We start from the raw sequence: 25,000 nt of genomic DNA, 5'->3' as shown, positions 1-25,000 counted from the left end.
AGTCCTTGGTCTTGGCCTTGGCCTCGGGTTGCCGGTCCTCGGACACAATGAGGGATTAGAGCCTCGATGTCCACAGGTATAAAGTGGGACCGAGGATCGCAATAACCACGAGGGAATCAAATAAATTCCATCCAGCGAAACGCATATTGATGGATTAAGCTGGCGCTTTAAAAGGGGCGGGTCTGCCACTGACAGGCGACAGTTAGCGCAACGAATAAAGAGCGGCATCACAGTTGGTTTCAATCACGGTTTGTTCCGTTCGCGATCGGCAGTTTAAATAGCGTGTAAAGTCTTTCTGTAACAGTGGTGTCTTTTATGTAGTTATTTTTGCACAGTCGTCACGTTTCTGCGGTGGCACTAATGTTTGTTTGAACCAAGTAATTTGCGTTACAGCTGGAGTCAATAATGAGCGAAATGTCAGCATGACGCCGATGCCAACTTTTATGATTGTGCCCTTTGAAATAAGAGATGTGTCATTCTGGGTGCCACCCAGGGCCAGTCGGCTCTGTCTGACAACCCCCTGCTGCCCATTCTTTGCTCACTTCAAGTGACCCGGGTCCCCTTCCTTCGGATCTAAAAGGCTCGCTTTTAGCATAGGTGCAACCCCGCCCTAAGCCCCGCCAAGGCACATAGCGGAACGTTTGATATTTTTTCATGTATCCGCGGTGGGCTCATTCTTTCAGACCCCCAAGTGTTGCCTTATTTCTACCCCTTCAATGGCCATCAGCTATTATTACTCAGAGGATTTGAAAAGCAGCAGACAGGCTCCATGCTCATAATGCTAATGCCTATTCAGATGCTAATCTGCCAGCGCTGCCTCGAGAGCGCTGCTATTATTCCAGACCTGCAATAAAAATAAAAAAAAACAACAATTTTTTTTTAAACATACAAATTCCGAATCATTCTTCAACCCGAGGTCTGGTTTAGCGTGTTGAACACAATCACCTTACCTAATGAGGTTTGTTTGACAGCACTGCTCTTGCCAAAATGAGTTATTTATTGGCTACTACTTAGAATGGAGTTTAATAATTTACAGGTAGATTTACATCTGTGTTGCTGGATCCCTTTATCTCTCTCTCTCTCGCTATATATATAATATCATATGCAGTTTGCTGTCTCAAGAAGGTACAACATGACCTGCTAAGGTCCCCCCCACCCCCATTCCACTCCTACACTACACACCGCATTTTTCCGCTCACTACAATGCTGCAATTGGAACTGTCAAGCGTTTGTTTTTTTTGCATTCCAACTAACATTGTTTTAAAGGGCAATTACTCAATGGATCATTCCCCCCACAGTCAATCAGGGGAATCTGGTTAATCGTATGTAATGTTCTTTCTTTATGCATGGTTTTCAAACATTTACCCTTGAAACATTATACTTTTGAGTTTCAGAATTCTTGATTATCAATATCAGTCAAAATAGAAAAATGGGTTCCCATGATGAACGTTTACGGAACCCAACATTAGTTATCGTGGTTTCCCATTGGGTAATCCGACGGAACCGAAAAACGGTTACCATGAATTTCCGAAATCCTCAGGCCTGCTCCTGAATTATTTAAATTTTTGCAGCATTTGTTTATAATTGTATGTATATTATGTTGTTTGTGTTATCATATGCAATTGAATAAGTAGACCATTTCGGAATTCGAAATTTGGGACTCTCTCAATGCATAATGGGACTCATACTTTTCTGATCAGTGAGTCCCTGGGACTCGCTGCAGGTAAACTGTAAAATGATCACTGAGAGATTACCGCTTTTTCTGCAGTCAGTGATTGACTTCTATGCGTGCCTGTTAAGTCCAATTACCCCATGGGGATGAATAAAGTTTTCTGAATCTGAATCTGAATCTGATCTAAAACATTCATTCATAAATGTATATCATATGATTTTATTTCTTTTTCTCAGTATAAATAACACGTACCCTGACTGTTCTACTCTTTGAATAAAATCACTTCATTCAAGCGTTAGGGAGTGCAAAGGGTTATGATGGAGGGGTGTTGCAAATCATGAGGACCTGCCAAGTGGTATGATCGCATTGTTTTATACATGTCCTCGGCTAGGCCTCAATTTCAAAATCAGTCCTTGGTCCTTGGCCTTGGCCTTGGAGGCAAGTCCTTGGTCCTTGGCCTTGGCCTCGGAAAATTTTTCAAGTCCTTGGCCTTGGCCTTGCCTCGGAAAATTTTCCAAGTCCTTGGCCTTGGCCTTGGCCTCGGAGGCAAGTCCTTGGCCTTGGCCTTGGCCTTGGCCTCGGGTTGCCGGTCCTTGGACACATCCCTGCAAAGCAGTCAAATGTTCTGCCTGTAATTCATATCTTACTTGTGAGTGCTAAGGAGCAGAAATAGACAATGTTTTATCCATAAAATATTCTTTAAAATTAATCGACCAATTAATCGGTTGTCTGAAATTTATTCGGCACGGACCTAAAAAAAAAAAACCCAACCCGGGCGGGCCCTGGTTAGCTTGTGTGCCTCAGGGATCAAATTGCTGCTCTCTGTGTACGCCGGCTTCTTCCCACATTCTAAAAACATTCATGCAAGGTTGATTGAAGACTCTAAATTGTCCTTTGGTGTGACACTTAGTGTAAATGCTTCTTTTACCTATATGTGGCCTAAATTTGGATGGCATTCAGTCCAGGGTTTGTGCAGCCTCTCCCCCGTCGCCAGCTGGGATCAGCTGCAGCTCACCTGTGATGACCTAAACTTAACTCAACTGTATTTATAGAGCAACCACTGCTGTATCCAAAGGGCTGTACACAGAGCAAAATCAAAGTTATCCTTTCTGTTAAATGGTGTCAATTAACAAAAACTGTTAACATTTTCCATTAGGTTGTGCAAAATACCAAATTATTGGTAGTCATCTTCTATATATCCAATATTCTACATTTGTAGTTGATTCAGAATGGTCTGTTTGGCTAGAAGATCCCAGGATCTGTTACAATATGACTAGAGATGAATAATTTCATGATATGAGAAAGATCTGAGAGGTGTCAAATTATAGCATTAATTGCAAATAATTAATTACAGTCATATTTAACGCGTTATATATTTTTTTGTCATGTTAATCTAAATTTTAATCTCTAACTTTATTGTTTCTGTCGGTGGGTTGCCTTTTTCTAATTTCCCTTTTTATGTGTTGGCTTCCTGTGTTCGAGTTGTTGAAGGTGGGGAAACAATGGTCAGTCACAGCCTGAAGCGAACATTGATTGGCTGTCATTATGTTTGGGCTTGTTTAGCATAAGATGATAGGCTCCCATTGGAGTTGAGAGGGCCAGGTCAGCAGCAGTGAGGAGAGGAGAGGTGAAAATGGAGGAGCATGTGAGAGTTCTCGGCCCAATGAATGGAAAATGTCCATTCCAAAAAGACCCTGACGGCACTACTGATAAAGGTCGTTTTGTGCCTAATTTGTAAGGAGGAGTTTGCTTACCACCGAAGCAGCTCAAGTTTAGCCTCCCGCATAAATGCAAAGCACCCAGTCGCGAGTGCAGCCACAGCTAACATTAGCACCGAAAGCGTTAGCAATAGGGCGAGCCATAGTAAAGCTCTTCACCAAACTAAACTCGAGGAGAACACCCCGCATGCGAGGCATGAAGTCAGCATAGTTGCTGTGTTCTCTGTAGCCTACTGGAAGTGATTGATGTTTATTTCAGCACTTCATGTTGTAATGATGAACAGTGTTAGTTCTCAAGTACTAACTTACAGGACTGTGATTTAAGGGTCTGGTTTATTTATTTTTCATTATCTGAAGCAAGTTCAATGTTCAGTACTTGTATTGCTCAGATGGATCATCAAGTGTTCTTACTCTTTTTGATATGTTAAGTACGTTTTATGGACCTTATGTTCTATTTTATTTTTATTTTGTAATTTTTTTGGAGATTTACAAAAAAACTCAACTAAAGAGTGATCTTGCCCCTGGTGGTCAAAACTAAAGGATGCAGGTAGGACTTGGGACTAGTCTCAAATACAGCAGAAAGTAAGTGGCTAAGACTGCATCTGTTCAAGTCTGTTTAAAAACAATAAAATACTTTTTTTTGTGATATCAGTCTTTTTGATCTGCCTCAATAATGTAATGAATTAAAAATGAAAATAGGGGGTTTCTCAGCATTTTTTAGATGAGATTAAAATATAGATTATTTAAATCAATTAATTACAGATCATAATTAATCTGTTTTTTAATCTCTTGACAGCAAGCACTAAAAGATCTATTATAATTTCGTCATGCCAACTCAAAGTTTGCCTGGGCTATGAATATTTGTGGTCTTATTCATTCATTTTTGCAAATGGCTGGCAAGCAGTCAAAGTATACTCTGCCTCTAGCCCAAAGTCAGCTGGGATAGGCTCCAGCTCACCCGCAGCCCTAATGAGGTTTAGCGGGATAACAAGCCCGGGGGATTGGACTTCCATTCATTTATCTATTGAAATGGTGCATGATGAGTTCAAAAGCAAAAGCCGACGCGTGGCGATTACACAAAAAAGAGCCACACCTACAAGCAGATTGGCGTTGAAGGCATCATTTGATGTTGGATTTCGAAAGCATGCAACACCACACTCGTCGAAAATTACAGGTTTCGAGTCTAAGCCTTAAGTCAGTGATTGCTAAAGTGTGCTGCTCGTAACGCTCATTCCAGTACGCCGACTCCCTCTAGTGGTACTCACAAGGATCACTGATTTCAACGTTCAAACTGTGGCTAATGTTATAGTGGCTTAAATTGTTTTTAATCTGTGCAGTACAGTTAGACGTATTTGACGTTTCAATACAATACTTTTGCAGTTGGCTTTGAGAAATATTTGTTGTAAGCACACATTTTATTCATTACTCAAGTGCAGTTTTTATTTTTCATCCAGAAGCCAGGTGAGGATAAGCAGGTCTGTCGTTTGTGAATCAATGCTTTCTATGCTACTGCATTTTAATGTTGGTCATTATGGTGCTACTTCTTCTTTTCCTTTCGGCTTTTCCCCTCAGGGGTTGCCACAGCGAATCAGTTACCTCCATCTAACCCTGTTTTGTGCAACCTCGTCTCTCACACCAGCTACCTTCATGTCCTCTTTCACTACATTATGGCGCTACTTGGAGAGCAAAATATTATGAAAGTGTGACTAGATGTTTAAAAACAACAACAAAAAAACACTGGCCTAAATAATTTAGTCTTTGTCTCTTTAGTCTCAAGACCATTACAATGTCCTTACATTCCAATGCACATCGAGACCTATAAAGTAAAAGTCATGAATGCATGTCAATCACAACAAAAGCTTATCAAACACTTGTCTACGTTGACAATAAAGAGGCGGCATTAGAGACTTCCTGCTGTCTGACCTCTCTCAAGTGAGAGGTGAACCGTAGGCTCCATGCAGACCATTAGTCAGACACAATCTCACAGCTTCATAGCAGATTAGTCTGCTGTATTAGGATTTAGAGATCTATTAATGTTATCCCTCTGTTTTAGTGTGGCCGAGGTTTTAGGGGAGCTTACATGTGCACGGAGAAACACACACTTAACTACACGCATGCACGCACACATACAAGCTGCTCGGGTTATGGAGTTCACAATCAGTGGATTAAGGTGAAATTTAGACGGTAGCTTAATGGAAACGACAGTAGCATTGTGCAAATGTAACTTTACTTGCATGACTTTTTTAATGTTTTTTTTTTTTTTTTTTATAAACAGGAATTTTGTGTGTTGTGTGTGTGTGTGCGCATTGAACCAACTGAACACGTCGCATCCACTCTGGTGGTTTTGCTATGTTGTAAACTGAATGTCTTTCTCAGGGCCGACGAGATTGAGATGGTGATGACAGACCTTGAAAGAGCCAATCAGGTAAACACACTGACTCTCAGAGGAATGAGAATGCAGTACTTTAGTTGACTTTGTAATTGTCTTCTATTCCACAAGTAAGACAAAACACATGCACTACTCGCAAAAAGTTTGGGATATTCAGCTTCCTAATTCAATTTCAGGACGACTCTAGATTGCAGGTGAACATATTTTTACTTTCTCCATGCTTTCTCCAACCCTGTTTCATTAAAAATTTCTGTTGAACACAATGGGGTCAATCAGCATTCAACAACTACAATAACGTAATGATGAACATATTAACTCAAAGGCTCGACTGGTCTGTCTGTTCATTTCCATTATTTCCAATTTTCTAAACTGAAGCAGCTTCATTGTGCTGGTATTTTCGAAACAGAACCATGAAAATGTTTCCTCCCAGCCTATATTGACTGCGTTGCTTTTGGTTCATGTTTGTTTTTTCATTTCTCACAAGGCCAGTAACCCCATCCAGCTGAAACAGGCCCCTTAGCACGCCCTCTGCCCTTTGTGCTGTAAATATTCCCATGGTATCTGTTAATGTCATTGTTGTTAACTTTCATTATTAGCCCACAAGTATGATTTGTGGCTAAAGGGTTAGCATGGGCATGTAATGTTAATATTAGCCTAAAGGTTAGCACTCTCGATGATAATGCCACACGCACGCACGCACTCCCACGCACACACACACACACGAACGTGCACTATTCTCACTTCTGATTTGAGGTTTACTGAGGATGACAGCATGGCCTGCAGCTCAGCCACAGACTTTTTATACGCTTTTATAAGGAGAAAATGGAAAACAGCATTTTGCTCTGGCGACGAGGCAGTCCGGCTCCCCGCCCTGTCAATAGCGGCTCCCAATGTGGTTGCAATTAGGAACGCTGTGGAATCGGCTGCCTGTAACTCCTAATGATGCCGTGTTTACCCCGTGTTACTGATGATTCCCGACTGGAGCGTGGCTGTTTGACCATAAAAAGAGGCAGTGGGTGTCATCTCAATTTTCCAAGCCAATGTAATATTTCACTTTATTGAACCGAAGGAAAAACCCTTCCTCCCTGTGGTGTTAATGTGTTTACGCTGGAAGGAATAGGACTTTGTCGCCACACTGACTGTAAGACAACATATTGAAGTCTGCCGATGTTCACGCGTTGTGCACAATATGGTTGAATTCAGGTGATTTGAGCGAGAAAAAGTGTTAATAAATTGTTAGATCAGTCATCACCATCAGCTCCGCTGACACCACCCTCCATAAAATTATAGCCACAAGCTGAATTTATATGAAGTTAGTGGCATGCCAGCGCCATGCAACGCCAGTCGCCTCACTCTCAGTCCACGCGTATTGAAGGTTTTTTTTTTTTCTCCTCAGGGCTTGAGACTGGTTTAAGGAAATTGGTGCCCAAATACAAAGATAACACATTAATTCTTATTTGAGCTGCATAAACATGAGATTAATCGTGTTTGACCGTAAGAACTGCGTCTTTTCTTCTCCTCCTGACAGCGAGCTGAGGTGGCGCAAAGAGAGGCTGAGTCACTGCGGGAACAGCTGTCCTTGAGGACCCAATCCCAGCAGGCCGGCAGCCCGTCCAGCAAGGCCAACCTCGACACGGTAACGTCCTTTTGCTTCCTCGCTGATTTACCACGCGGGTGACAGAGACATATTGACGAACTTAAGATCAGCTCGGCCTTTTGCTTCAGAGGCGGTCGCTTGATCACAACAGGAATTTAATTGATGACCGTTGTCATTGGTCTCCAAGGTCGTTCATTGACTAAATGAACAGGAGTACTATTTGAGGAGTTGTTGGCCTCATCACTGGTTCTGCAGTAGGTCAGAGAGCTGCTTGTGTGTGTGTGTGTGTGTGTGTGTGTGTGTGTGTGTGTGTGTGTGTGTGTGTGTGTGTGTGTGTGTGTTTCTATAGGTGTATATGTACAGTGGTACCTCGACTTAGGAAATTAATTGGTTCTGCAAGAAATTTCTTAACTAGAAAATTTTGTAAGTAGAGACCCGTTTTCCATGTAAATGCCCTAATCCAAAATTCAGACATAAATGTTTTCTAAGGCATAAAAATGCATCAGAATATGTCTCAAATATATGTTACAATTAGATTAGTGCACAATAAATGAGTTGTGCATAATGTAAAAAACAAAGAACGGAGTAAAGAATAAAAATGATTTAGTTCATGTTCTCTCTCAGAAGTAGTTTTTGCCTGGTGTTTTGTAATGAACTGATCCAAGGACATTTGCTTTTGTCGGCTTTTAACAACCCTTCAAAAATGTCCAAGGCAAACATCAGCATAGTGAGCGATCGCCCGACCGTTGAACACTTTTTCTGGGTGATTCACATTTATGTAAAATTATCGGTACATCTCATGGCCCGAAGGGCGAATGACGAGGATGCTGCATAGACACATATCCATCTATTTATCTATCTACACACACAGACACATTTGGTAGAGGCTCTAAGCCAATGGGATGCCAGGAAGATGCTAGGTAACAACCAATGGCAGAGCAGCTATATTGCATTCAGGAAACTCAGTGCTGCGAGTAGCAACTGTTAAGATATGATTCCTCTCTGTTAGCTGGATTTGAAAGAAACAATGTAGGATGCCGTTGAAGGTATTTCCTGCTTACTGTGATTACAATCACCTTTGGTACCCCCTCACCCCCACTACTTTTATGACCCCTCCAGAGGACATGTCAACATCAAAAGAGGAACTGTTATCTCACGTATCTGTGTTGCAGCTATTGAGGGACTGCACTTTACTATGAGTACTATTGATCTCAGTCTCTTTCCTGAACATCTGTTTGCACACTTAAAAACAACGTATGTAGTGTTAAAAGTTTATCTTCTTCCTCCTTGGTTGATTAATGGCCCCCCAAGTGTCTTCTGTTGTCCCCCCGCACCTTGGGTCGGTCCCTGATTGCTGTTAAGCCCCCCTGGGAAGACCTCTTATCTCAGGATGTATGCACAGCGGGGGTTCTGGAACTTGCCATCACACCAAATGGTGGGTAGTGGTGGTCTGGTCTCACCTCACCACTCCCAACTTCTTCCAGCCACACCGGGTCAGATGTCATGTTACTGTCTTTGTTTCCGGGATTTGCATGAGAGGCGTACCTAACCGCCTCTCATTATCATATTGTCTCTATATAATCTCATGAATGTGTTTCTTCTACGCTTCCTGATTCAAATCTGGACCCCTCAGGAGCCCAAATCTATTTGTAAACTGCAGAAATAAATTAAAAGCCTTCGAAGGAACTGTTCATCGCCTCCAGCCTTTATTTGGATGACCAACATTCTCCTCGTCCGAAATTCAACGAACACGCGGGGAAGAGGAGGCCGCTCTGACCCCAACAGCGTGTATACCGAAACACATACGTGTACATACATAGATGGCACATATAATTATATTTATGTAGAATGCTTAACATACAATGCACAATGTACCTGTGACTAAAAAGTGAAGTGTGGAGAGTTCTGGAATGGACAACTGCAGTCAATGAATGGAACCAACAGCCTCCTAAATATCCATGCGTGTTACTTTTTTTTCTCGCCCATTTCCTCTGTATAATTATAATGTAGCTACATGCGGCCAAGGCTAAACGATTCTCCCTTGACTATCATTCCATGTTGTTTGTGGTTCAATAAAAATGAAGACAGTAGTATACGTGGCCCGAAGCCCGGATCCAAATGGGAGGGTTGCATCAGGAAAGGCATCCGTTGTATAAACTATGCCAAATGTGATTGTCCAGTTTCGTTAAATTTGTCTTCCTGCTGTTGAAAACATCGTTGTGGTTCTTGGCTTGCAGGAGCAGGCTGTGGAGGTGTCATCCCACTCGAGCCTGGAGGCGGAGCTCAGGGCCAAAGAAAGGGAGAGTGCACAGCTGGTGGAGGACGTCCAGAGACTGCAGGCCAGCCTGACCAAACTCCGAGAGACCACCAGCACCCAGATCACACAGCTGGAGCAGCAGCTCAGCAGCAAGGCCGCCATTCTCAATGTACGCAGAGGAGAATTCACTGGGATCAGGGAGGGGATGGTGGCGGCGAAGGTTCTAGGGTTCCGATATTAGATTTGCTCTGTGTCTGTGTCAACATTTAAGTCCTCTGTCATCCCCAGGAACTTGAGGAGAAGCTTGTGAAGCAAGCAGACTATGAGGAGGTGAAGAAAGAGTTGGGGTAAGGACGTTGAGAACAATTTATTGCATCCAGTTGATCTCAATGAGGTGGTACAGAGGTATTTCCTCATTTGAAGACGAGGCCTGTAATCTGCAGCATGATAATGTCACCGTGCTGCTTTGACCTCAGAGATACTGCAGCAGATTGTGAAACTGTTCATTTTTATGTTGTTCTGTATAGTGTTATAATACGTTTCACTCTGTCCTCACTCAGTATTCTGAAGTCAGTCGAGTTTGGAACATCAGACTCCATGCAGGTAAAAGTGTCTCGTGATGACATTAATCCCTTGACCCTTGTTCCTTAACTAGAACCTAGAATTATTTGATAATTGAACAAGTATAGTCATTATGAGCTTTTCAGTTGGGTTTGTAAGTTTTTTGGGAGGGGGTTTTCCCTTTATTTTTACTTCATCCTGGTCTCTCATAATCAGGATTCATCCAAACCTCTGGAGGTGCTGTTGCTAGAGAGGAACCGTAGTCTTCAATCTGAGAGCGCCGCACTGCGCATAGCCAACGCCGAGCTCAGTGGTAAGTTTAGGAAAGTCTCGGCCCACCTTTACAGTTATCACGGAGGCTGTTCTGGGGCGGTAGGTAAGGCTGTGCCTGTGTACAGATGCATGGAAATAACATGCATCTTGCTTCCTTTTCTCTGAGAATACTGAACACAAGGTTTTGTTTTAGAACATGTCACACAGATTAGTTTCTATTGAGCCCACGCACAAAACAAGGACATCTCCAGCGAGTTTATTCACCAGTAGGTCAACTACAAGAGATATAAAGTTGCACAACACCAAAAACGAGGACAACCATACTATGCCCCCCCCTACACACACACACACACACACACACACACACACACACACACACTGCATCAGGAGCACTGCAACAATGTTTATGGTTTTAAAATGTCATAGCTTTAGGCATGAATAGCTGAGGAGCTCTGAATTGATTAACATTCACAGTAAGGGGAGCCTACTGTCTCGCTCAATCATGTTAAGTCTCAATGGTTTTGCATTTAAATAACATTACTCCCTGCACCGATCATCGAGATGGATTCATGTAGTTAAAAGATCGGGGTCTGGCGGGGGGGGCGGGGGGGGGGGGGCGCACCTTGTTTTTATACATTTGTTTTGATGAATGTGAAAATTCAGTCAGTTGGAAAACTTCGACCTTGATTATGAGTGTGAAGACCTGCACACACTATTTGTATTCTGTTCAGTCGTAAATATTGTTTTCAGACTTTCCCACTGGATATTTTTAATAAACTAAGGACTTACTTCAACATCTGGGACAATGGAGTGTGCAGATTCACGACTGCGGCATGGAGGAGGACATCTGTAAACATCATATCACTACTTCTTTCCACTGTGGCCAAGAACATAAGGAACTGTGAGCCCCTGGGCCAAGCTAACCCTCCTCAGGGACATAGTGTCAATTGTTTTGGTTGTCCTGATCTCCCCCCTCACCGCCCCCTTTCCAGGTTGTGACTTACAAGAAAGGTTGAAATCACAAATGCATGGGCATTTTGTCTGGGGGGTTGGCAAAAAAGGGAAAGTCTAATTCGAAAATGACTTGATTAAGTTAATTTTGTGTTTCTTCTCTGCTTTTGGACCCCTTTTTTGTTGACTCCCCCCCATAATGCATGGTGTGTTTGACCTTTCTTGTAGGGCCAGCCGGGCGGAAAGGGACAGAAGAGTCAGCACCCAAGGAGGAAACCGGCGACCACGCTTCTTCGCCCCCTCCTCCCCCTCCATCTCTTCCTTCCTCCGCGCAGCCTCCCCTGTCTCGCACTCACATGGATACCCTCAACACTGTCCCCACAACCACCACCAGCAGCAGCGGGGAAACACACCCCTTCACTCCCACGGGCATTGGACAGGACTTCTACTCTCCGGTTTTCCCGCTAGTGGGTGGCAAGATGGCTTTGAACTCATTGATCCAGCGACAGCTTCTGCAGACCTTCTACTCCAAAGCCTTGCAGGAGTCGTCTGGGATCCCCAGCGGAGCTCTGCTGTTCACCCCTTTCACGCCAACTCTCAGCTCCATCCCTACCTCCACCCCCGGCTGCGGTTCCGCCGCTATCCCGCTGGCAGCCAGCAGCCCCCAGCCGCCCCCGGCCAGCCCGGACATGGCCCCCGTTAATGGGAGCAGCACCGCCGGCAGTGCCCCTTCGCCGTCCCCGAGCCACTCAGACGCCACCACAGGGAGCGTTTTGGATGGCGAGGACATGGATACGGCGGAAATCGCCCGGCAAGTGAAAGAGCAGCTGATCAAGCACAACATCGGTCAGCGTGTGTTCGGCCACTACGTGCTGGGCCTCTCCCAGGGCTCAGTCAGCGAGATCCTGGCTCGACCGAAACCGTGGAACAAGCTCACCATTCGGGGAAAGGAGCCCTTCCACAAGATGAGGCAGTTCCTGGCTGACGAGCAGAACATCCTGGCGCTGCGCAGCATCCAGGGCCGGCAACGAGGTTAGCACGTGCATCTTGTGGCCTCGCAGCGTGTTGAGTATGTGTGTGTCAAGCATGCGTGTGTGCATATGTGAACAGCCCCGCACACAGCTATTGATTTGGTTGTCAGTAGGAACTGGCCTTCATATATTTCTTCCTCTTTCCTAACTCCCATCCTCTGTGCCACATCTGTGTGTCGTGAATGAGTTCTTAGACACACGCAGACACTCATCCCAGGAGCCTCTCCGAGCCATTGTGGTCAATACAGAAACCTTTCACAAATCAATAGCATTGATCGGTGGGAACTAGGAAGTAGGCTGAGGTACTGCTAACTGCGTGTAAATTCGATTAGGCTGGGCCTGCTTTTGTTCACGCATCAGGACATTTTTGATGGAAGATGGTCTCGTGGCACGCAGAATGCAGCAGAGTTTACCACCTTATATTAAATCGAGTTTGTGAAAGTCGGGCCTCAGTTAGAAAGCAGGTGTATTGTCATTGTATCTCACACTAGCTAGAAGTAGACGTTGGGTTCCTGTCAGGGCCGCACACGATGAAGAGCAATCCTTTTTTTTTTTTTTTTGTGCTGTAATGTGCACTGGATAAACCTCTCCCCGCATTGCTTTTATCTCTGAGGGAACTTCATACAGTAGCGTAGCTGTTAGAAAATAAACCCACAAGTGCTGTAACATAGTGTGTGGTATATTGTTTTTAACAGAGGGCTCAGGCCAGCCCCAGCTTAGCCGAGTGTTTCAGGATGTTCCGAAGCGGAGAGCCCTCTCCAATACAACTTCACACACAGGTCTGTCCCCTTCACACACAGATTCGAGCACGTTCTGTCCGTGTGGCATGTTTGTGTAAGGGTGAACTGTATCTGTGTGCGTGCGTGTACGTGGTTCGACAACTAATTGGCGGTTTAGCGAGCATAAATGTGCCACGATGGTAGCCGGACAAAGCCAGCATGTTCATTCTGGAGTTTCACTGGTAGTTCAACCCAGAGCACTGTGGTGCATTTGCATGTGTGAGCTCTGAAGGAACCAACGTCTCCGGTGTAGTTGCCTTAGACTGGGAATGGTCTTTGTGCTGTGACAAGGTTAATTATCATTAAATGATCCACTATTCTCTTTGTCTCCAAATAGTTGGTTTCCCTCCTTGTCTTAATCTCTTTCACTTTTTCTTCCCTTCCAGGTAACATCACTGCTCGCGTCCGCACTCAAGAGGCAGGTTCAGATGAGGCCATCAAGTCCATTCTGGAGCAGGCCAAAAGAGAGCTGCAGGTGCAGAAAGCCGGTGAGTGTAAATCTCCTTTTTGTCATGGCTCTCTGTCAAGTCTGGAGATGTTTCTGTATCCCTTGACATTGTTTTTTTCCTCGGCTCTATCACCAGATTTGTCGCATGCGCAACCCTCGTACGCAGGCCTGAAAGGAGGGGGCGGAAGCGGACTCGGAGGCGGAGGGGGGGGCAGCGGGTCAGACGAGGCCATCCGCTCCATCCTGGAGCAAGCTCGGCGGGAGATGGAGGCCCAGCAGGCTGCGCTGGAACCCATCCTCAAAGCTTCTTCTTCCGCATCGTCCCTACTGTCTCAGAGGGACCAAATGAGTTCGCCGCTCACTGCTCCCCTCCCTCCTTACAATCCCCTGGCTCTCTCCCTCAAGAAGCCTCCCAGCTCCCTGCTGTTGTCGCCCTCCTCCCCGTCCCCAGTGCTGGACTTCAGCTCTGGCATCAAGAGGGAGGGCAGGCCCTCTTCGGGGATCGACATGTCATCGGACGGTGCTCTCAGGCAGGGTCGGAGCTCCGAGGGCTCGATACGCTCCGGGACTGCGGCGGGCGGGGTGGGTTACTGGAGAGAGCAGTGGTGGAGCAGCATGCACACGGACCCCCGCAGGTCTTCAGCAGGAGATGAGAACTACAACCAGGAAGACTCCAAAGAGGTGGGGGTAATTGTGTGTCTGCTTTCCCTCTTGCCCCCCTTTTCTGTTTGCATTGCTACTGATAGTTCCACTCTGCAGCAGTTGTATCTCTGACCCATTCCCCTGGTGCGTGCTTTAGGGAATACTGAGTGACAGTCTGTCTCGAAACAAGCCGTGGAACAAGTTGAACCAGAGGAACCGGGAGCCGTACCTGCGCATGCAACCGTGGCTCAATGGAGACCAGGGGCAAAACGCACACATCCAGCAAAGTCAGAACCAAGGTACACAAATCCTGCAGCAGCACACATCTACAATATGATTCACACAACCTCTTTACTCAGAAAGCCCTGATTAGAGCTCGCGGCGACTTGCTACTGTCCATCTGTCAATCACTCAATCTTCCCTCCCTCCCTCCATCCATCCATCCCTCACTCCCTCGCCCGATCTGACCTCGCATTCTCCCATATCCTCCCTGATAACTCCTCCCACCATCCCCCCACATTCACGATGCTGTGGCAGTGTCAGCCAGCAAGCTGCTGGTTTGTCATGTCATAGACAAGTTAGTGTTGCAGCGCCAGATGGCAGCTCTGTGTGTGCGTGCGTGTGTGTGTCTCTGTTTCTCTCTGGGGGTGTAAACAGCAGCTAATGTACACTGACAGCTCCTCATGACTGCTCTCTTCCAGCCTGCTGAGCTGCACAGCAACACTACACAGGCAGAGACAGGGAGATGAAAGAACGAGCAGCAAGCCAAAAAAGCGTCAAACTCAAAAACTTAAACACCTTTGCCGTTCCTTAAATAGGGATTAAGTTGATTTTAGTATGGCTCAAGTCCCCCCCCCCAAAAGCCGACAGAGTGAGGGGATAAAAGAATGGTCTCCTAACCAATACGATCTATGGGTCTTGTCCTTTGTCTCCAAAAGCAGAAGGTACACCGAAAACATCGGCGAGCTGCAGCCCCGCTCCAGAGTCGCCGCTCAGCTCAGCCGAAGAATCTGTCAACGGCCTCACCGGTGATCTGTCGCAGTCGTCCGGGCTCAAGCCCCCCTCCGACGATCCTTCGTGTGGGGACTCCCAGCCAGGCACCCCTCTGCCGGTACCTGGGCATTCGAGTTTGAGCATTCAGGAGATGGTTGCAATGTCTCCCGAGCTTGATACTTATGCTATTACCAAGAAGGTGAAGGAGGTGCTGACAGACAACAACCTCGGTGAGATATCAAGAAAGTCTGTTCTTCTTACCGGGCTCCAGGCAAACCCTAAATGTTTGCTTTTTGCTCCTAAAATATGTGGCAGTACGAGTCAATTTTTCACTTTCTCGCACATGTGTGAAAAGTAAATATGGAAAAGAATCTTTTAACTATCACATTTTTTTCCCATTGGTGTCAAAATTGCCAATTGATATTAACACGAAAGAGACAAACACGAAAGAGGAAGAAGTGGGCCAACTTGAGTGAAAGCTGCGTTTGATTGACCACTGTGATTGGTTAATGTGTGGAAGGAGGCGGCCTTTGGGGTTCGCACACAAATCGTTGGGTTTCACATAAGTCTTGTTACAATGCGCGACCCTTAATTTTCAGATTATTAAATTTCAATTTGGGGACATATGTGCTTGGTAAATGTAAATAAAATTACTTTGGAGCCCTGTGGTACAGTAAACCTGCCCCCAAAAGGCAAACCGCAAAGGGTGGGCCCTTTATGGTTTGCTATTCTCAGATATTTTGTTTTTTTTCTGTTGAACCTACCCTTAGCTATTTTGTCAAAATCTGCGTATATTTTTGTGCGCTTTCTATAATCCCCTAAATGCCATAAGATTGCGCCAAAGCACAGACTAATACAAAAGCAACAACTGGTGTCAAGGAAGTATTGTAAAGTAATGCATCTCATCACAGAGACGAAGACCTTTATGTTGCGAGAGGAGCTAAGTTTAGCCTGGGTTGTTTGCAGAAGAAACGGGGAGGCTTTGCTGCATTTGTAGGTTTTTGCAATTCGATAATGTAGGATAATTTTTAGATTATTAGGTGGTTTTGGCTCATCGTTTGTGGTATATTTACAATTCTGAATTACAATGAAGGCACTTATAAAACAAACAACAACAAAAAAAAAAGTCATTTTTGCCAGCAAAACTCAGTTCTGTATGTATTTTTTTTATGTCCCAAATTGTTGTGCAACTTTAAAACCAATGATCTTCTCTCACAAAGACTACTGTTCTTCTATCCCTACCAGGCCAGCGTCTGTTTGGGGAGACTATCCTGGGTCTGACACAGGGTTCTGTCTCAGACCTGCTGGCCAGGCCCAAACCGTGGCACAAGCTCAGCCTGAAGGGCAGGGAGCCCTTTGTCCGTATGCAGCTCTGGCTCCAGGACCCGCACAGCGTGGAGAAACTCATGGACATGAAGCGACTGGAAAAGAAAGGTGTGTATGAATAGCTCAAGGCTGGAGGGGAGGTAAACAATAACTCCACACACATATCTGCAGAGCTTCACATTTAAATAACAACAAAGACACCGTGGTGCTGTGTACTTACTTGAACATGCATTTACTTGATAAACATACAGATGAAAGCCCTTTTGAATCGCGCGTGCACATCTGCACAGACGATATCCTTTGTGCAGGACGGCCGAGCATGTTGTGCAGATCACAGTCATCTTGGTGTGATGTCAGTAGCAATCAGGACGGCAGCCATCACGTACCGTATTAGATGTGACAGCTAGGGGACCGCCGCGGGCCTGCTTACTCACAGTCATCAGCACTCCTCTTCATCATTGTCATCATTGTAATAATCATCAGTCTATAAACTTTTATTTTTAATCTTTGTTCGTGGCCTCTGATCACGCTGCGTTCCTTTCTTGCTGGCGTGACGTGCGTGATCATCGGTAAAACCGATGGCCTCACACTGACCCCCCTCACCGCACGATTGAGGTTCCTTTGGAGGAAGAATGCTTTCATTTGAACGTCCCACCAGGCACTGGCATCTTATACATCCCCAAAAATAATCGAATGAATGTGTGAAAAGCACATGCACATCTGCACAGCTATAGTTCATTGTGTTTGTATGGTGTATGTTTGAGGGTCACTCTCCTTTAAGCTTCATTTGGGTTTACTGACCCCAAAGTAAAGTGCCCCGGTAGCAACAGGCAAAAGTCCTGACCCAGAGCAGAGCCACGAGGAAAGACACGGACCTACTCTACAGTAACCATGTTTGATCCCTCACCTTTGCGATACCAGCCTGCGAGGTAGCAGCTTTCCCCCCCCTTTTTTTTTTTTTTTTTTTTTGGATTGCCCTAACCTTGCTCTAAGGGCCTCGCTTCTGCTGCTGCACTACTAATATATCTGGCAGCGCGTATCAGGGTGGACAAAATGTCAAACTAATGTGAATCTGCCGTGTACTGTTCATTTTCCGCCTCTGGTGCCTGAAGTAAACTGAGCTCCAGCTGCTGTTTGTGTTGAACAAGGCTTCATTGTTACATGTTCTGGGAATTACAATAGCACCATCTAGTGTCAGTTTAGAATGCCTGGCAGTATATTATTGGTCTTCAGAGGCCCATATGCTGATGGTTACTGCACCAGTCAAGACCAACAATTATGATGTGGGGTAAAAAAACGAGTGTGGTCACAATATAGATACGTCAGGCGCAAAAAGTGCTTATTTGTTGACTTGAAATATTGAATTGTGGCCACAAAAATATTGCGATCACAAAATACAAATAGAAATTGAGTGAGTGAGCAGTCCAGTATGGAGCCACACCAATCACTTGACCCCAACGATGACTCAGATTCACCCTCCGTAAATTTCCTACAATTCTCTAATTGACCGTGTTGTTTTGTCTCTCTGCACAGCCTACATGAAGAGGAGGCTAAGCTCCTTGAGTGATGGCCATTCTGTAGACGGGGGCCTAGTGGGGCCGGACTATGTGCAGGGCTCTCAGAGTCCGGGGCCGCAGCAGCAACTGAAGAAGCCGAGGGTGGTGCTGGGCCCAGAGGAGAAGGAAGCTCTGAAAAGGGCGTACCAACAGAAACCTTATCCCTCGCCCAAGACCATTGAGGAGCTAGCCTCCCAGCTCAACTTGAAGACCAGCACCGTTATCAACTGGTTTCATAATTACAGGTCAGCATTTTGAGGACAATCATGAGCCTGACAAGAAAATTTCATTGATATTTTGGAAAATGTTTTTTTTTTTTTATATATAATTTGTAGATTGTATGTACATCTGTATGTTATATGTTTCACACCCATCCAAAATAGTTGAAAATTTGCGATTACAGCAGGTCCATCGGAAAGTCCAGTGGTAGTTTTACCCCCCCCACCCCCACACTTGATTTAAACATTTTTAAATTGACTAAAACACACTAAAATGTATTCAAACACATGTTTAAGGCGTTCCTTCGCACAGCAATTGGTAACTTAAATGGGGGCCACATTGGACCAAGCACTTCCTAACCAGAAAAATGACAAAAATGCAACTTCCAATATGGACCGAATATATTTAATATGTTCTTTAATACATTTCATTTTTGATAATACATTTTTAAACGTACGGATAAATGATCCAACATCTCAACCGAACAACAAAGGGTTTGGCCCAAACAGCAAAATAACCTCATAGTGTCATTTTTTTCCCAGTGCAAAGGGATCTCGAGCATAAAAAGTGCAATTCAAGAACACCACGTAACTTCTGAACGAGACACGTACAAGAACTCATTTGGTACTGGTACATTTGCTTTCACAAAAATCGACACTCATAATTTCAATTAGTCTTGCGGTACTGTGCTTGTTGTTCATCACGTTGTTGACGCTGTCTTGCTCGCGCAGTTCTCCAAATGAAAAGGAAAGGGTGCTTGCTTCAGGCTGTTTATTTGCCACCTCCAGTTGAAGATGATGATAAGAGTTACACATAAAATGAAAGAGACATTTTGTATATATTTTGCTGCTGTAAATTGCGAATTTCTCCATTGTGAGACAAGTAAAGGTTTTCTTATCTAATCTTATATTTAAACACCAAAAGGTTTCATTAAACTACATCAAAACAAAATTCTGCTAGCTTAATGCTCACATAAAATGCAAAATGCCATTGTTAGGCTACTGAAAATTAGCATACAACTCTAAATTGGACTTGTGAACATATTTAAAAACTGTCTCACGAAACATGGTAGTGTGTGTAGTCACATAACAAATGAAACATCATCAAGTACAATGACTAATGTCCAGCGTCTCTTCCAGGTCACGTATCCGACGAGAACTCTTCATTGAGGAAATCCAGGCAGCTGGAGGGGTCGGGCCTGGCAGTGAGGGGGGCTCCCCTTCCCTCCGCGGTTCAAAATCAGGTGAAGGGGACAGCTGTGATGGGACCGAATCGGAGGGCACAGTGGAGGCACGCCAGGTATTCGGATCAGGCCTGGAGGATCACAGGGGGTCGTATAAAGACCACGACATGGAGGCCGATTCTGAGGCGGGGGCCTCTAATAATTCCCCTTCCCAGATAGACTGCATCCCGCCGAGCTCTAGCTGCGGGCCGGGCGGACTCGGGCTCTTTAGCCTCACGGAGGCATCCCCCGGCAGCTCCGCCTCGAGTACAAATATCCCGGCCTCCGGTCCGGCAAGAAACCCCAGGGACAACAATCTGCGCAAGAAGAAAGCAGCCAACCTCAATAACATCATCCACCGGCTGGAGAAGGCCGCTAGCAAAGAGGACCCCTCAGAGTGGGAGTTCTAGCCCTCCCCCACTCTGAGCATCCTTCGCCCCTCTTGTCTCATAACCTCACCACCTCTAACCTTGGACCCCTCCTCCTCTGTTCCCGTTGGAGAATGGACACAGCCAAAGTCAAGCTCAGCAGCCATTTTTACTACATAGCTTTCCCAAAAGAGGAAAGCGACAAAGTGTGGTTGAAAAAAAAAACCCTTAAAAAAAGATTTACTGAATACCTAGAAGAACAAAATAACAGAGCTTAATTGTCTCTCCTGATGATTTTTTTTTTTGTATACTGAGAAAAGCACTTAACCGTCCTGCTGGCCTCTGGCCCTGCTGTACCTCCCCCACCCCCGCCCACCTCCCTGCCCCCCCCCATATCACCAGCCACTGGTGCACCAGACTGGTTAGTCCTGAGCTGGGGTTTGACCCGCGGCCGGGCAGCGAAACCTCGACTGGGTAAAGACAGGCGAGGCCTGTCACAGCAGCTGTTCCAGTGATACACACTGCTCGATGATAAATAAGAGACAGGAATTCTCAATTTCTTCAAGGAGATATTTTTTCCGCTCTTCTTCTCACCTCCCAAGTGTCCACAAACCTCCCCTCACTCAGTGAGACGCCTCATTTTTCACACTGTAGAGTGACTGTTACAAACCCTTTGCCTTTTTCACTCACTTGCGTGTGTCTGTGTCTGTGCGTGTGTTTGTGCGCGTGTGTTTTTTTTTGTGTGTTTAGGGGTTGAGTCAGTGTGTGCCCGTACGAGTGTGTTGTCGCTTCTGAATGGCGACGCATTTTGTTTTTGTATTTCACTCCTACACACTTAAAGAGGGTAACACACCTGAGCTGCCATGGTTATTGATGTACGAACTTTGACCTGTTGTGTACCCCGTTCTCCTATCTCTATCCTGCTGACAGCCATGTGATGGCCAGGAGGATCACGTAATAATTCCTTGCAAACACACACTCATCTGGAAAGAAAGGAGAGAAGGAACCCTGAGGTCCTTCTTGATGGATGAAGGACCCACCTCATTCTTTTTTTTTTTTTTTTTAATTCATATTGCAATTTGGTTGCCGATAAGAGATTGCACAGTCTTCTGACTCTAAAGATAACAAAATAGGGAATTTTAGGAAGGAATTTAATTAGTACAAAATAAGCAGACAATAAGAATAACAAATTACTGTTGTTTTTTTTTTTTCTTGAAAAAAAAAAAAGAAAGAAAATTAGGATGGAATAATGTTGCATTGTCAAACACGATACGATGACTTCACGTAGTACTGTAGCTGATACTTGTCTCTTGCTTGAAGTTTTTTTTTTTTCCTCCTCATTGGTAGGTTGTGCACGTCACAGTTTTGACCCACCACTGGATCTGTGTGTGTGCGCGCGTGCACGCGCTCGCCACCAGCTAATTTCCTGTTCACAAACACACATCTTTTTATAGGCCAAATCAGGAAGTGCGTGTGTGCGCGTGCGTGTGCGTGTGTGTATGTGTGTGTACACTGGCCTGCATGTCAGTCAGGGTCGAGGTCAATTCACTCAGAGTTCAATATACAAATGTTAGGTTATCAAGCTCCTGATGATAGGATGTATTGTTTTTGTTGTTGTGTTGGTTTGTTTGTTTTTTGCAATGTACAGTACTTTTTAGTTCAAAAGTGAGTTCACTCCAACCCTGGTATGAGTAGTTACACTCTCTTCCAGTCTTTCTTGCATCCAGGGACTCTTTTTGTCCACATTCAATTCTACTGTATACACTACAAATTTAAAGGCATATCACCTTGTCCTCTTCCCACACAAGCCCTCAGTGCCTGTCAGCCCACTGCCTCCCCTTTGTGTGTGTGTGTGTGTGTGTGTGTGTGTGTGTGTGTGTGAGTGTGTGTGAGTGTGTGGTGTTTTTGTATTTCGTACCTACTTGCACACACTACGAGTGCACAACTGACACCCTTCTTTTTAAGCTGTTTGATGCGTTACCATTACATTAATCTTCTCACCACGTAGTTTAATATGATGATTTACTGTAGCTCGGTTTTATTGCTTTTTCTTTTATGGGTTGTTTTTTTTTTTTGCATTTAGTTTTGATTTTTATTCTGCTTATTTATAGGTGCTGTAATTTTTCATTTAATGTCTTATCATTTGGGTTGACTATTTTGTAAGGGATTATACTGTTCCTGAGGGCAAGTAACATTTTTACTAGACGTTATAGACTGCCGGCAGTATTGGTTAATATTTACAGAGACGTACTAGTTCTCATTTGTTTGTATATTCATGAATCCCAAATGTTTAGTGTCATTTCAATACCTTTTTGAGTCATGCGTTTGCCACGCTTCGCACCCCCCCTCGCCAAGCTTTTATGAACAGCAGCCCTAAAATGGCAAGCCCGAGAATCCCCCAAAACATATCAAGATGATTGACTCGCATATCTCTTTCTGTTTTTTACTTGACTGTCGTTTTTGCGGCCGTATCTCGGACAAGCTCGTCTCTCGCTAGAATTCATTCCCCTCTTTCATCGCTATGAACTTGATGATCAGGTCCCAAGTGTATACTTGTTGTCAAATAGGTCAAATGAAATCACCCGAAGATGAGAATGCATTTTGAAAAGAGGTCATATCTGCCAAATTGAGATTAGACAAGTTCTACCAGCTAGCAGGTGTCTGAGGCCACACAGAAGAGCCAGCCTATGATTATGCAGAAAATTAATCTATAGCAGTCCGTACAGCAAAGCACTTATTAGGACAGGGTCTATAAAACACTACACCGGAGTTACCATCCCAGGCTCCTGGGAAATCGATGCCTTTTATTTGTGGAAGTGTTTGGAGAAAAAAACAAAAAAAAAAACAAGCACAGACTGGAACACTAAAATGGAAACAAACGTCGGCTGTTTTTCTCCATGATGAACTGCGTCCTTTCACATAACTGCGTGTGACAGAACGGGAACACGGCTGGTGTAGACATAATTAGTAAGCACCTGATTTCGTTTCTATCCGTAACCCTCTTCCCCATTCTCCGTTTCCTTAACACACACACACACGCACGCACACACACGATTACCATTGTTGGTACGCTTATGTTAAACAAAGAAAAACCCACAACGGTCAGTGAAGCAACTGACAAAAGTGTAGTTTGCCAAAATCCGTATTGTCAAGTCTTATTCAATCTGTTACATACAATAAGTGAACATACAAAGAACACTACTGTGAAACATGTAAGGCTTGGTTATTTTCCAGGGCTGCTTGCTACATCCGGCATGGGGTGTCATGAATACGTTCGGTGCACAATGAAATCTCAAGAGGATAAAAGGCATTTTGGAGCAAAATGTGCTGCACGGTGCCAGAAAGCTCGGTCTCACTTGCAAGTTGCGGCTCCTCCAACAGAATAAAGACCAAAAAATATGCAGCTAAAACATTTGACTGTATTGGTTGTCTGAAGTAGCTTTCTGTTAGCTCTGATCTAAACCCAATCGTATATTTGTCTGGGGAAAGAACCTGAGACGGTTAACTCATGTCGAGTGGGTCACAATACGAGTCAACTGACGTTTGAGACCTACAGAAATACTTTGATTGCAGCAGTTTCCTCAAAAGGTTGGATAGCAAAAAATCAAAAAAATCTTTTCGTTGTAATTTATTGCTTCTCAGTCCGTTATTTCAATTAGCGTTGGGTTATTTTTTTTTGTTTGTTTATTAGTTTAACAAAAAAGTACCAACAATTTTTCTCACTGGCTTAAATCCACGGACATTATATGGACAAAGTATTGGGATACTTCCAGGCAATGAAACTGGGCAATAATGTGGAGTTAAGCAATTTTAAATACTGCTGATTCACACTCAACTACACTATAACGCCTTCTGTGGGCAGCAAGCATTACGCTGGCAATGAAACGGGAGTTTAAAAAAATTAATAGATTCTCCTACCATCTCCCAGCACCCCAAATACAGTGGTACCTCAACTTACGAAGGTCTCTTCATACGAAAATTTCAAGTTACGAAACACCTCAACAGGAAAATATTGCCTCTTGTTACGAAAAATTTCAAGATAGGAAAGGTAAAAATACGGTATGGGCTGCTACTCGCAGCTGCGAGTTTCCTGAACATAACATACTTATAGCTGCTCTGCCACTGGCTATTCCCGAACATCATCCTGGCATCCCATTGGCTAAGACGGACCTATAGCGTATGTGTCTATTTGTTTCGATAGATAAATAAGATAGATATATGCCCATGCAGCCTCCTGGTTATTCGCCCCTTGGGCCATGAGATATTCCGATAGTTTTACATAAATGTGAATCACCCAGAAAAACTGTTCAACGGTCGGGCGATCGCAAATCTTTTAAGTTGGGGGACGACGATGCAAGGGACAGGAAACCGTAAACTCTTTTATTTCTTTGTGGAAAATGCAGGAAAGCCAATTTTCACATCAGCAAAACTTCAAATATTTTGTTGAATTTCCCAACTTAAAATTTTAGTCAAGTTTGTTGCCCTGAATTTTTTAATTTTTATAATTTTATTTTTTTTGTAAAGCAGTATCGTCGAAATTAAAAACTCAATTAAAATTTAATCTGTCTTGAGTCAAGACCAACCATTGAAAGGTTCCTAGAATAATCAATTATGCCATGTGTCTCACTACTTTTGTCCATATAGTCAATCCTGGTCAAATGCACTGCATTTAAATCAAGATGTTCCCATCTTGGGGGGGCGGGGAAACTCCCTCAAACTCTCTTCCCACGGACGCCAGGTGTCAAACATCCGTGTCCCGTCAGAGCGGGCCCGTGACCGCACAGCACGTCTCGTATCTCTACTGTAACCTTTATACGAAGCACTTAACCCATTTCAGCCATCTCTTCGCCACCCCCCCCTTTCCAAAAAATCACATCAGATCATCAGATTTGTGCCTTTAACTGCCAAGCAGGGCACCGAAACGTTGTGATGTCGTCAGACGTGTGCGTGTGGTCCGTGTCGTCTCTGATCCACATCGACCCCCCCCCCCCCCCCACG

The 25,000-nt window shown here is 44.5% G+C and overlaps 1 protein-coding gene across 4 annotated transcripts in view; it reads left to right on the top strand.

Annotated features, from left to right (window-relative positions):
* The window catches only part of cux1b (cut-like homeobox 1b), a 96,775-nt gene that overhangs the window by 66,668 nt on the left and 5,107 nt on the right, over nucleotides 1-25,000 (top strand). Inside the window, exons 9-23 of one of the 4 annotated variants that reach the window (XM_019887635.1) lie at nucleotides 5,767-5,815; nucleotides 7,308-7,415; nucleotides 9,614-9,802; nucleotides 9,922-9,980; nucleotides 10,194-10,236; nucleotides 10,411-10,507; nucleotides 11,647-12,450; nucleotides 13,145-13,228; nucleotides 13,615-13,716; nucleotides 13,813-14,357; nucleotides 14,476-14,617; nucleotides 15,260-15,541; nucleotides 16,557-16,745; nucleotides 18,171-18,438; nucleotides 19,552-22,825. In XM_019887635.1, coding sequence (XP_019743194.1) covers nucleotides 5,767-5,815; nucleotides 7,308-7,415; nucleotides 9,614-9,802; nucleotides 9,922-9,980; nucleotides 10,194-10,236; nucleotides 10,411-10,507; nucleotides 11,647-12,450; nucleotides 13,145-13,228; nucleotides 13,615-13,716; nucleotides 13,813-14,357; nucleotides 14,476-14,617; nucleotides 15,260-15,541; nucleotides 16,557-16,745; nucleotides 18,171-18,438; nucleotides 19,552-20,044 — 3,454 coding nt within the window. In that variant the 3' untranslated portion in view covers nucleotides 20,045-22,825. Of the gene's footprint in view, nucleotides 1-5,766; nucleotides 5,816-7,307; nucleotides 7,416-9,613; nucleotides 9,803-9,921; nucleotides 9,981-10,193; nucleotides 10,237-10,410; nucleotides 10,508-11,646; nucleotides 12,451-13,144; nucleotides 13,229-13,614; nucleotides 13,717-13,812; nucleotides 14,358-14,475; nucleotides 14,618-15,256; nucleotides 15,542-16,556; nucleotides 16,746-18,170; nucleotides 18,439-19,551; nucleotides 22,826-25,000 lie in introns of those variants that run through there. The other 3 variants (XM_019887634.1, XM_019887636.1, XM_019887637.1) reach the window with 3 other exon arrangements.

The sequence above is a fragment of the Hippocampus comes genome, unplaced genomic scaffold (assembly GCF_001891065.2).
Source record: "Hippocampus comes isolate QL1 unplaced genomic scaffold, H_comes_QL1_v1.1 scaffold6, whole genome shotgun sequence".
NCBI classification, from domain to species: domain Eukaryota; kingdom Metazoa; phylum Chordata; class Actinopteri; order Syngnathiformes; family Syngnathidae; genus Hippocampus; species Hippocampus comes.
The sequence above is the reverse complement of the archived record's forward strand: the minus strand, read 5'-3'. Positions and strand labels throughout refer to the sequence as shown.